At 39.3% G+C, this 12,340-nt stretch overlaps 1 protein-coding gene across 7 annotated transcripts in view; it reads right to left on the reverse strand.

The window, feature by feature from the left end:
• Trip11 (thyroid hormone receptor interactor 11) overlaps positions 1 to 12,340 on the reverse strand; it is a 79,672-nt gene that overhangs the window by 24,114 nt on the left and 43,218 nt on the right. For all 7 annotated transcript variants that reach the window (XM_016009148.3, XM_006990881.4, XM_016009149.3 and 4 more), the window contains one exon: positions 11,340 to 11,443. In XM_016009148.3, the coding sequence (XP_015864634.1) occupies positions 11,340 to 11,443 (104 nt within the window). The remainder of the gene's footprint in view (positions 1 to 11,339; positions 11,444 to 12,340) is intronic.

Raw genomic sequence — 12,340 nt, forward strand, 5'->3', positions numbered from 1 at the left:
TTTTAGAGAGACCAAGTATAGGTGCTACTAAAAGATAACATAACAAAAACATTTTAAAGTAACAATAACAAGATAAAAAATTAAAAAATATATAAAAAGTCAAGAAATATAGCAATAAATGTTTTTGTTCTTTTCAATTTTTGTAAGCTAACATATCTATAGGGATGCTTCATTATAACTATTATTGCACATCTTTGTTCTGTTTATACAACAGTTGGATCTGCTCTTATATGAAAACCTCATTGTGTACACTGCTTACGTATTTCTCCTCATTGTCTTGCCATCAGTTTGTGTGAGTACCTTGGGCGGCAGATAGGAACCCTTTGTTCTCTGGGCAATGAAAATGAAGTCACTCATTGGTCTACTAATAGCTTTTTAAACCCTTTTTAGTGGATAACAAAGAGGTTCTTCTTTACTCTTATAGTTTTTTGAGTTTAGTCTGGATTAAGATCCTCTTTACTTCTAGATTGTACACACAGTTTAGAATTTATTGTAAAATAGTTTGTAGTCCTGATTTAAATTTTAATATAGCATTTCTCATTGAATCTACTTTTTTTTGACAATTCCTCGCCTACTAAATGTCAGAAGAGCCACCCAGTCACTATACCACCAAAAGCATTCTCATATACAGATGTGGTGGCATAGGCCTGACTACTAGTGAGGCCTGTACTTCCTACATTCTAGAGGCAGGAAGGTTCTGCCAACTTAATTTTGGAGCCCAACTTAATTTTTTCTGTATGGATAGTTTGCCAATAGCATTTACTTACTTACTTACTTACGTACTTATTTATTCATTCATTTATTTATTTATTTATTTATCGTGTGTGTGTGTGTGTGTGTGTGTGTGTATGTGTGTGTTTACTTTGAGAAAGGGTCTTTCTATGTAGCATTTACTTACTTACTTACTTATTTATTTATTTACTTTTTATTTAGTGTGTGTGTGTGTGTGTTTACTTTGAGAAAGGGTCTTTCTATGTAGTCCTGCTTGACCTGGAACTCCCTATGTAGCCCAAACTGGCCTTGAACTGGCACCTGCCTTTTGAGTGCTGCGATTAAAGCCCTGCCCAGCCAATATCAGTTTTAGAAAATCTTCTTTCTCACTAAATTAAAAATAACTCAAATTGGGCTCTTTCTGTGTCTGGCCACCACAGAGAGAGCAGCTGCTGCCATGTCCACACATCTGCAATGGGTAGTCCTGCACAACTGCTCCAGATTCCTGACCACGAGAAATAAGCAGATGTAGAGCACCAAGTTCAGTAACCTCAAGTCCTACAACTCTTTCTGCTACAACAGGCTGGTTTACCCCAAGACAAAGGGGTTGTATAGTCATGTCAGGAAAAACCAGCCACTTTCTATGTGAGGACTACCATTAAGAATGCATGCGCCGGACAGTGGTGGCGCACGCCTTTAATCCCAGCACTCGGGAGGCAGAGCCAGGTGGATCTCTGTGAGTTCGAGGCCAGCCTGGGCTACCAAGTGAGTTCCAGGAAAGGCACAAAGCTACACAGAGAAACCCTGTCTCGAAAAACGGAAAAAAAAAAAAAAAAAAAGAATGCATGGATAGCCTCAGCTGCATCAGTCATGTGATCTGCAAGAACAGTACTGCCCTGATGTAGGCATGGTGGCCATTCGCAGATCCAGTGGCATCCTCTGAAGCCAAAAGCCTGTGGTGGTGAAGAGGAAGCCAACCCATACTACCAAGAGCTCCTGATCTCTACAACCCAGAAGCAATAAAGAGTCCACTGACTTTTTCAACTGCTACCAAAAAAAAAAAAAAAAAAAAAAAAAAGAGCGTTCAAATCCATTTCATTTTAAATTCTCAAATATATTCTGGGCTCCACTCCTGGATTATTCTTTTGTCCCGCTAATCTAGACCATATTGTATTGGCTCTATTTTGATTTAGTCCTTCCTCGATGCTTTTCTTGGTTCTAATTTTCTTGGTTATCCTTAAGAATTTACTCATGTAAATTCCAGGCCACATTTTGGTCTGAGTCTTGTCTGGTGTGTTACTAGGATAGATTACAGTCCCTAGTTATTCATCAGTTACTATGAGGGGCATTCTGCAAGCGTGCTTCAAGCCCTTAAGGAAAGCTCATCCTCCAGAGTAACCTGGAATGCCCGGGTTGGGCCAATCGGAAATACTTAAAGGCAGAGAGACTGGGCTTCCCCCAAAATGACAAATCCCTTTGATGGACAGCAGCTTCTTCCTGTGCTCACAGAACTCCCTCCAGCTGTGACTGCCCTAACTGCCTGAGGACAAAAGCTCTGTCCTGTGCCTGTGAGTTCCAGCCAGGCCTTTGATGTGGTCTTCCCATCTTGACTGCCAGCCCTCCAAACTCCAAACTTGCTTAGCCAGCTCCAACAATCATGTAGCAATTCCCTGTAATCAAGTACATATGTGTTCACATATTATACACATAAATATAGGGACACACACACTCCTTACGGATTCTAGTTTGTAGGAGTTGAACTCTGACAGGGGGTCTGAAGTGAAAAATTTAAATAGAAATGTATTATTCTAAATCTATAAATCTAAATTTGATATAAGGAAAATTTAAATAATTTTTAAAAATCTAAACATTAAAACAAACAAAAAAACTAAAACACAACATGATAGTGTTTATGTGTATGAAGTAGGGTTTGTGGTTATGTGGCTTTGTTGTGCTGGAAATGGAATCCAGGGTGTCACAGGTGCTACACAAGCACTCCTACCCCTGCGCCCCAACTCCAGCCCTCTTACAAAGTGAATAAAGAAGAACAAGCCTCTTTGCACATTAGCATTTATATTTTATTTTGCCATTTGTTTGGATTTTATTTCACTTGTTCATCTTTTATCTTTATTAATTTCTTCTGGCTTATTTTGTTCTTTTAAAATTGATAAATTATATTTTAAATTAAGAAGAAAACTAGTTTTGTAGAAAAAGATCTGGACTTACACTTTAAGAGTCTCATAGACAAGATAATCTGATACTACTGGACATAATTAAAAATGTTGAACAAAAATGTATCTCTTAGTCAGTTGTGATGGTGCACACCTTTAATCCCAGCACTCGGGAGGCAGACGCAGGATGATCTCTGTGAGTTTGAAGCCAGCCTGGTCTACAGAGCAAGCTCCAGGACATCCAGGACTACATAGAGAGACCCCATCTCAAAAACACAAAACAAAATACATCTTTCTAGATCCATTAATAACTTTAATAAAGTAAATGGGACACTGGAAAGCAGGGCCTATTGGAACACGAGCACTGTCCTCCAGGAAGAACGAATGCCACTTCTGCAGGAGGGGTCCGTAATAGAAAGGACGAGTGCAGGCCCCTCCCTGCCATGTCTCTCTAGTCCTACAACGGGATGATGCAACAAGAAGGCCCCTCTCAGGTACAACTCCCTCAGTATTTGAGTTCCTGGCCCCTAGAACCATTAGCTAACAAATTATTTTCGCTATAAATTACCCTGGCTGTAGCCAAAACAACACAAAACAAATAATGTATCTTCCCACCCAGTGTGGTAAAACTTCAAAGTCTGGTAGTGTATCATGTGACAAGGATGTAGAACAAGAATCATGAATATATTAAGAGTCAGAGTAACTTAACATAACCATGTTTAGAAAACTATTCTCCTAACCATAAAGCCTAGGTTGTCATATATAGCCTATAATTTAGTAATTCCAATCAAAGCATACCTGATAGAAATCTGTATGTGTGTATACCATGAGATGTAAACAAGGAAGTACATAATAAGCACATTCTTGTACAGACGAATATAAAATAAAAAAACTGGGTCCTTCACACCCCAGTTGCAGGTCAGCAGGCAAGACATCTGCAGGCCTGCCTGCCACCCCCCCACATCAGACCCTGTAATCTAAAAGCCCCACTTCATCCCCCAAACCCACCCATTCCCCAAGACCTCAGCAGCTCCCTGAGACACAGACTCCGCCAGCCCCAATAGGATCAAGAGGTGAGTGACTACTCTCCCAGCCTGTCAGCCCAGTCTCTAGGCCCTAGGCCCCAAGGCACAACCCATGCCCCCTCACCCACCCCCATTGCAGCCCCAGTTGCAGACCAGCAGGCAAGACTCCTCCCTCCACCACCACTGGACCCTGAAATCTACAAGTGCCACTCCATCCCCCAAACAAACCCAATCCTCCAAGACCTCAGCAGCTCTCTGAGACACAGACACTCTTTGCACTGACTGGAGGAAGAGATGGGTAGACACCAATGCAAGAATACATTCAACAACATAAAGATCAATACGGCACCACCAGAACCTAGCAGTTCTAAAACAGCCAGACCTGAACACCCAAGCATAGAAGAAGCAGAAGAAAACGACCTTAAAAATGACTTTATGAAGATAATAGAGGCCTTTAAAGAGGAAATGAAAAATTCCCTTAAAAAATCAAGGAAAAGACAAAGAAAAAATTGGAAGAAATTAATAAATCCCTTGAAGAAAGCCAAGAAAACCAAGAAAAAGCAATCAAACAGGTGAAGAAAACAGTTTAAGACTTAAAAATTGAAATAGAGGCAGTAAAGAAGACACACTGAGGGAATGTTGGAAATGGAAAATCTGAGTAAACGAACAGGAACTACAGATGCAAGCATAACCAACAGAATGCAAGAGATGGAAGAGAGAATCTCTGGTGTTAAAGATATGATAGAGAAATAGATGTCAGTCAAAGAAAACATTAAAGCCAACAAAGTCATAACACAAAATGTCCAGGAAATCTGAGACACCATGAAAAGACCAACCTTAAACATAATAGGGTTAGAAGAATGAGAAGAATATCAGCTCAAAGGCACAGAAAATATATTCAACAAAATCATAGAAGAAAACTTTCCCAACCTACAGAAGGAAACGCCCATAAAGATACAAGAAGCTTATAGAACACCAAATAGATAGGATTCCCCCCCAAAATAAGTCCCTTCACCATATAATAATCAAACCACAAAACATATAGAATAGAGAAAGAACATTAAGAGCTGCAAAGGAAAAAGGTCAAGTTACATATAAAGGCAGACCCATCAAATAGCATCCAACTTTTCAACAGAGACTCTGAAAGCCAGAAGGTCCTAGACAGATGTTATGCAGACACTAAGAGACAACAGATGCCAGTCCAGACTATTATACCTAGCAAAACTCTCAATCACTATAGATGGAGTAAACAAGATATTCCACAACAAAACCAGATTTAAACAATACCTATCCACAAATCCAGCCCTAAAGAAAGCACTAGAAGAAAAATCCAACCAAGAAAAATCCAATCTGACTAAGGAAGTCAGATACACACACGAAAATACAGGCAATAGATAATCCCACACCAACAAATCCCAAAGAAGGGAAACACACACACACTACCACCAAAAAAATAACAATCACTGGTCATTAATATCCCTCAATGTCAATGGGCTCAATTCACCTATAAAAGACACGGGCTAACAGAATGGATAAGAAAATAGGATCCATTCTTCTGCTACATACAAGAAACACATCTCAACTTCAAAGACAAACACTACCTCAGAGTAAAAGGTTGGGAAAAGACATTACAATCAAATGGACTTAAGGAAGCTGGTGTAGCTATCTTAATACCTAACAAACTAGATTTCAAACTAAAATTAATCAAAAGAGATTGAGAAGGACATTATATATTCATCTCAGGAAAAATGCATCAAGATGAAGTCTCACTTCTGAACATTTATGCCCCAAATACAAGGGCAAATACATATGTAAAAAAAGACATTACTAAAGCTTAAATGACACATAAAACCCCATACACTAACAGTGGGAGATTTCAACACCCTACATTCACCAACGGATAGGTCTGCCAGACAGAAACTTAACAGAGAAATAGAGAACTAACAGATGTTATGACTCAAATGGACTTAATAGACATCTACAGAACAGTCTTCCCAAACACAAAAGAATATACCTTCTTCTCAGCACCCCATGGAATGAATCTTCTCTAAAATTGAACACATACTTGATCACAAACCAAATCTCAACAGATAAAAAAAAAAAATGGAATAACCTCCTGTATTCTATCAGACCACCATGGTTTAAAGTTAGAATTCAACAAAAACACAAATTACAGAAAGTCTACAAACTCATGGAAACTGAATAACACTCAACTGAATCACCACTGGGCCAAGGAAGAAATAAAGAAAGAAATTAAAGACTTCCTAGAATTCAATGAAAATGAATGTACTACATACCCAAACTTATGGGACACTATGAAAGCAATACTAAGAGGAAAGTTCATAGTTCTAAATAGCTACATAAAGAAGTTGGAAAAATCTCACACTAGCAACTAAACAGCATACCTGAAAGCTCTAGAACAACAACAATAAAAAAAAAAAATCAAACTTACCCAAGGGTAGTAGATGCCAGGAAATAATCAAATTGAGTGCTGAAATTAATAAAGTAGAAACAAAGAGAACAATACAAAGAATCAATGAAACAAAGAGTTGGTTCTTTGAGAAAATCAACAAGATAGACAAACCTTTATCCAAACTAACCAAAAGGCAGAGAGAGAATATTCATATTAAAAAAAAATCAGAAATGAAAAGGAAGACATAACAACAGACAATGAAGAAATCCAGAGAATCATCAGGTCATACTTCAAACACCTATACTCCACAAAATTGGAAAATCTAAAAGAAATGGACAAGTTTCTAGATAGGTACCACATACTCAAATTAAGTCAAGACCAGATAAAATCTAAATAGACCTATAACCCCTATGGAAACAGAAGCAGTCATTAAAAGTCTCTCAATCAAAAAAAAAAGCCCAGGGCCAGATGGTTTCAGCACAGAATTTCAAAGAAGATACCAATACTCTTCAAATTGTTCCACACAACAGAAACAGAAGGAACATTGCCAAACTCGTTTTATGAGGCTACAGTTACCCTGATACCCAAACCACACAAAGATGCAGCAAAGAAAGAAAACTATAGACCAATCTTCCTCATGAACACTGATGCAAAAACACTCAATAAAATACTAGCAAACCGAATCAAAGAACACATCAAAAAAATAAAAATAAATATAAAAATCAACCACTATGATCAAATAGGCTTCATCCCAGAGATGCAGGTATGGTACAACATATGAAAAAATCTGTCAATGTAATCCATCATATAAACAAACTGAAAGAAAAAAAACCACATGATCTTCTCATTAAATGCCAAAAAAGCCCTTGACAAAATCCAACACCCTTTCATGATAAAGATCTTGGAGAGATCAGGAATACAAGGAACATGCCTAAACATAATAAAGGCAATTTACAGCAAGCCCACAGCCAACATCAAATTAAATGGAGAGAAACTCAAAATGATTCCACTAAAATCAGGAACAAGACAAGGCTGTCCACTCTCCCCATATCTATTCAATATAGTACTCAAAGTCCTAGCTAGAGTAATAAGACAACAAAAGGAGATCAAGGGGATACAAATTGGAAAGGAAAAAGTAAAAATTTCACTACTAGCAGATGATATGATAGTATACATATGTAACCCCGAAAATTCTACCAGGGAACTCCTACAATTGATAAACACCTTCAGTAATGTGGTGGGATACAAGCTTAACTAAAAAAAAATCAGTAGCCCTCCTATATACAAAAGATAAACTGGCCGAAAAAGAAACCAGAGAAACATTACCCTTCATAATAGCCACAAATAATATGAAATACCTTGGGGTAACTCTAACTAAGTAAGTGAAAGACCTGTATGACAAGAACTTTAAGTCCTTGAAGAAAGAAATTGAAGAAGATATCAGAAAATGGAAAAAATCCCCCATGCTCTCTATAGGTAGAACCAACATAATAAAAATGGCAATCTTACCAAAAGCAATCTACAGATTCAACTCAATCCCCATCGAAATCTCAACACAATTCTTCACAGACCTCGAAAGAACAATACTCAACTTTGTATGGAAAAACAAAAAACCCAGGATAGCCAAAGCAATCCTTTACAATAAAGGAACTTCTGGAGGTATCACCATCCCTGACTTCAAGCTCTACTATAGAGCTATAATAATAAAAACAGCTTGATGGGGCTGGAGAGATGGCTCAGAGGTTAAGAGCACTGACTGATGCTCTTCCAGGGTTCCTGAGTTCAATTCCCAGCAACCACATGGTGGCTCACAACCATCAATAATGAGACCTGGTGCCCTCTTCTGGCCCGCAGGCTTACTGTATACATAATAAATAAATAAATCTTTAAAAAAAAAAAAATAAATAAAAACAGCTTGGTATTGGCATAAAAACAGACACGTTGATTAATGGAATCAAATCCAAGACTCTCACATTAATCCACACACCTACAAACACCTGATTTTTGACAAAGAAGCCAAAATTATACAATGGTAAAAAGAAAGCATCTTCAACAATGGTGGTGGCATAACTGGTTGGGGGCATGTAGAAGACTGCAAAGAGATCCCTATCTATCGCCATGCACAAACTCAAGTTCAAGTGGATCAAAGACCTCAACATAAATTCAACCACACTGAACCTGACAGAAGAGAAAGTAGGAAGCACCCTAGAATGCATTGGCACAGGAAACCACTTCCTAAATAAAACACCAGTCGCACAGACACTGAGAGCAACAATTAATAAATGGGACCACCTGAAACTCAGAAGCTTCTGTAAGGCAAAGAACAGGGTAAGAAAGACAAAACGACAGCCTACAGAATTGGAAAAGATCTTCATCAACCCCTCAGCTGACAGAGGGAGAATCTCCCAAATCTATAAAGAACTCAAGAAACTAGACATCAAAATGCCAAACAATTCAATTAAAAAATGGGCTACATAGCTAAAGAGAGAATTCTCAACAGAAGAATCTCAAATGGCCGAAAGATATTTAAAGAATTGCTCAACATCCTTAGCCATCAGGGAAATGCAAATCAAAATGACTCTGAGATATTATCTTACACCTGTCAGATGGCTAAGATCAAAAACACGGATGACAGCTTATGGTGGAGAGGATGTGGAGCAAAGGGAACACCCTTGCACTGTTGGTGGGAGTGCAAACTTGTACAGCCACTTTGGAAATCAGTATGGCAACTTCTCAGAAAATTGGGAATCAATCTACCTCAAGACCCAATGATACCACTCTTGGGCATATACCCAAGGCATACTCAATCATACCACAAAGACACTTGCTCAACTATGTTCATAGCAGCATTATTCATAATAGCCAGAACCTGGAAACAACCTAGATGCCCCTCAACCAAAGAATGGATAAAGAAAATGTAGTACATATACACAATGGAGCACTACTCAGCAGTAAAAAAAAAAAAAAAAAAAAAGACATCAAGAAATTTGCAGGCAAATGGATGGAACTAAAAAAATATCATCCTGAATGAGGTAACCCAGACTCAGAAGGACAAACATGATATGTATTCACTCATAAATGGATACCAGATGTAAAGTTAAGGATAACTAGACTGCAACCCACAGCTCCAAAGAAGCTAGGAAACAAGGAAGACCCTAAGAGGGACATGGATCACCTTGGGAAGGGGGAAACAGGTGAGCTCTCCATGAGTAAACTGGGGATGAAGGGGGACAACAGAGGGTAGGGGATGGGGGATGAGAACATGAAGGAACAGGATGGCCGTGCTGGGGGAAAGACAGAGAAGGAGAACAATGAAAGAGATATCTTGAAAGAGGGAGACATTATGGGGTTAGGGAGAAACCTGGTGTTTGGGAAATTCCCAGGAATCCACAAGGACAACCCCAGCTTAAATTACTAACAATAGTGGAGAGGGTGCCTGAACTGGCCTACCCTGGTAATCAGATTGGTGAACACCCTAACTGTCATCATAGAGCCTTTATCCAGTAACTGATGAAAGAGACGGAGAGATACATAGCCAAGTACCAGGCTGAGCTCCAGAAGTCCAATCAAAGAGAGGGAAGAGGGATTGAAGAGGGATTATATTGGGGGAGGGGGGATCATGATGGGGAAATCTACAGAGACAACTGAACCAAGCTCATAAGAACTCACAAACTTTAGACCAATTGCCATGGAACCTGCATGGGACTGGACTAGGCTCTCTGAGACAATTGTGTAACTTGGTCTGTTTGAGGGGTCCCTGGCAGTGGGATCAGGACACATCCCCAGTGCATGAGTTGGCTTTCTGGAGCCCATTACCTATGATTGGACACCTTGCTCAGCCTTGATGCAGGGGGGAGGGGCTTGGTCCTGCCTCAGCTGAATGTACCAGGCTCTGCTGACTCCCCATGGGAGCCCTTACCCTTTTGGAGGAGGGGGTGGAGGGGATGAAGGGAGGGGGAAGGCTGGGGAAGAGCAGGAGGAGGGATGAGAGGGGGATCTGTGGTTGGTGTGTAAAATGAATAAAAAAATTCTTAAAAAAAAAAAAAAAAAAAAAGGTCCTTCCCAGTAAACGGGAAAACAAGGTGAACATTAGTTTCCATAGGAAACAAGTGGAAGGAGGATTGTGGGAGAACTGTAAAGGCAGCATTCCAATTGTGGTGGGTAAGAGAATGTGGGCATTTGCTAAATTGCTATCCTTCTATTGTGTACATATTTTATATATAATATTATACACATTAAACATTTTACAGCCACTTAGTATTTAATATAAAATTTAAAATTTTCTTAGAATATCAACAGTCCTAAATAAACACTGTCATTAACTCCTCCAAGTAAGGGGATTTGATTAGTTTCAGCAACTATTGTCAGAATCAACCTATGACTGAGGAAATTGTCTCTAAAACTCAAAGCAAGTCACTTTGGTGTCATATCTCTGCAGCGCGGTTGACTTCACCCATACCTTCCATGACTTTTATATATAAAATGGAAAATTTGCAAGAGGCTTTAAAAGAAAAGACTGAGCATGGCGACTCACACCTGCAATCCGGCATCTGGAAGGCTGAGAGCTCAAGTGCAGCCTGGGCCTCAAAGTGAGACCCTGACTCAAAAAACAAAAACAAAACAAAGCAAACTCCCTCAGATTACTAAAACAGTAAGAAGAGAAGGGACCCTTCCAGTTCTAAAAGATTAAAAAAGATAATATGTAATTTTAATACATATCAAATACAACATACAAAACATTTTGTTTAAAAGAGAAAAATTCAACTGAATCCTGCAGATGAATTTGTTTTCATTTTCCATAGTCCCTAAGATACTGAGGTGTGCTAAAGCATTTCAAGTTCCTTTATCACATTCACTGTGACTGCTCTCAATTTTGTCACCTGGGAGATTCTGAACCTGACCATTCATTGCTATACCCAGTAGGAGGCTGGAAACTATCACTCAAACAGTAAACAGTAGATGAATGGTTTCTGAGACTATTTCCAAGACACAGATCTGAAAAGAAAGCATTTTGCCTACCTGCAGCGATAACACTTTTCCTTCCAGAGTCTCTGCTTTTTTCTTCCATTCAGCTAAGAGCTGGTTTTGCTTTTCTAATTCAGCAGAATACATAGCTTTTTCCTCTAAGGACAAAGGAAAGTTATAGTAATATTTTGCAACAAAGCTGGAATTTGGCATCACTTGGACTTTTAATAATTAAAAACAAAACATTTAAACACCTCAAAGGGAAGTACAAATGTTGCAGAGAACATATCAAGTACACCAACACCAGGGGCCCGTGTGCCTTGCAGGCTCTTCTTGTCTGTGCAATAAGCCCACTCTGTTCCCTCTTGAGCAACACTCTACAGCCTCCTTACCACACTCCTTCATTCTCAGAGTCAGTCTAGCAATTACATTAAAAACTTTACTTTTTGGTCCCACTCTGTAGTCCCAGCTGATATGTAACACAGAGATCAGCCTGCCTTTGCCTCCTCAGTGCTAGGATTGAAGGTGTGAACCACCACACCTGGGAATCGTATAGTAAAGACCTCAACTAAAGCACAGCCCTAAAGGGTCACACGGGAAACCTCACCCGGCCCGGACACGGACAGGATTGATAATCGGTCAATCTTGTCCGTATCCGAACCGGGTGAGTACAAATTTAAAGATTTTCTTAGGCACCAAGATATCCTCTAACCCCCCCAATAAACTAGTGGTTAACCCAATTAATAATTATATGTACTGAGTCAACAAATTTTTTGATAGGTCAGTGATCTAAAGTGGGTAAACCTAATCAAAGTAGGGCAAACGTGAAAAAGCAAACTTTGTTCTTAGTTGCCAGGCAGTGGTGGTGCACTCCTTTATTCCCAGCACTCAGGAGGCAGAGCCAGGCAGATCTCTGGGAGTTCAAGGCCAGCCTGGTCTACAGAGCGAGATCCAGGACAGGCACCAAGAAACCCTGTCTTGAAAAACCAACAAACAAAAAAATTGTTCTTAGCATAAATAAAATGTTCTGGTCTCTCTTAATGTGTCTCTAAAAT

The sequence above is a fragment of the Peromyscus maniculatus genome, chromosome 14 (genome assembly GCF_049852395.1).
Source record: "Peromyscus maniculatus bairdii isolate BWxNUB_F1_BW_parent chromosome 14, HU_Pman_BW_mat_3.1, whole genome shotgun sequence".
Classification (NCBI taxonomy): domain Eukaryota; kingdom Metazoa; phylum Chordata; class Mammalia; order Rodentia; family Cricetidae; genus Peromyscus; species Peromyscus maniculatus.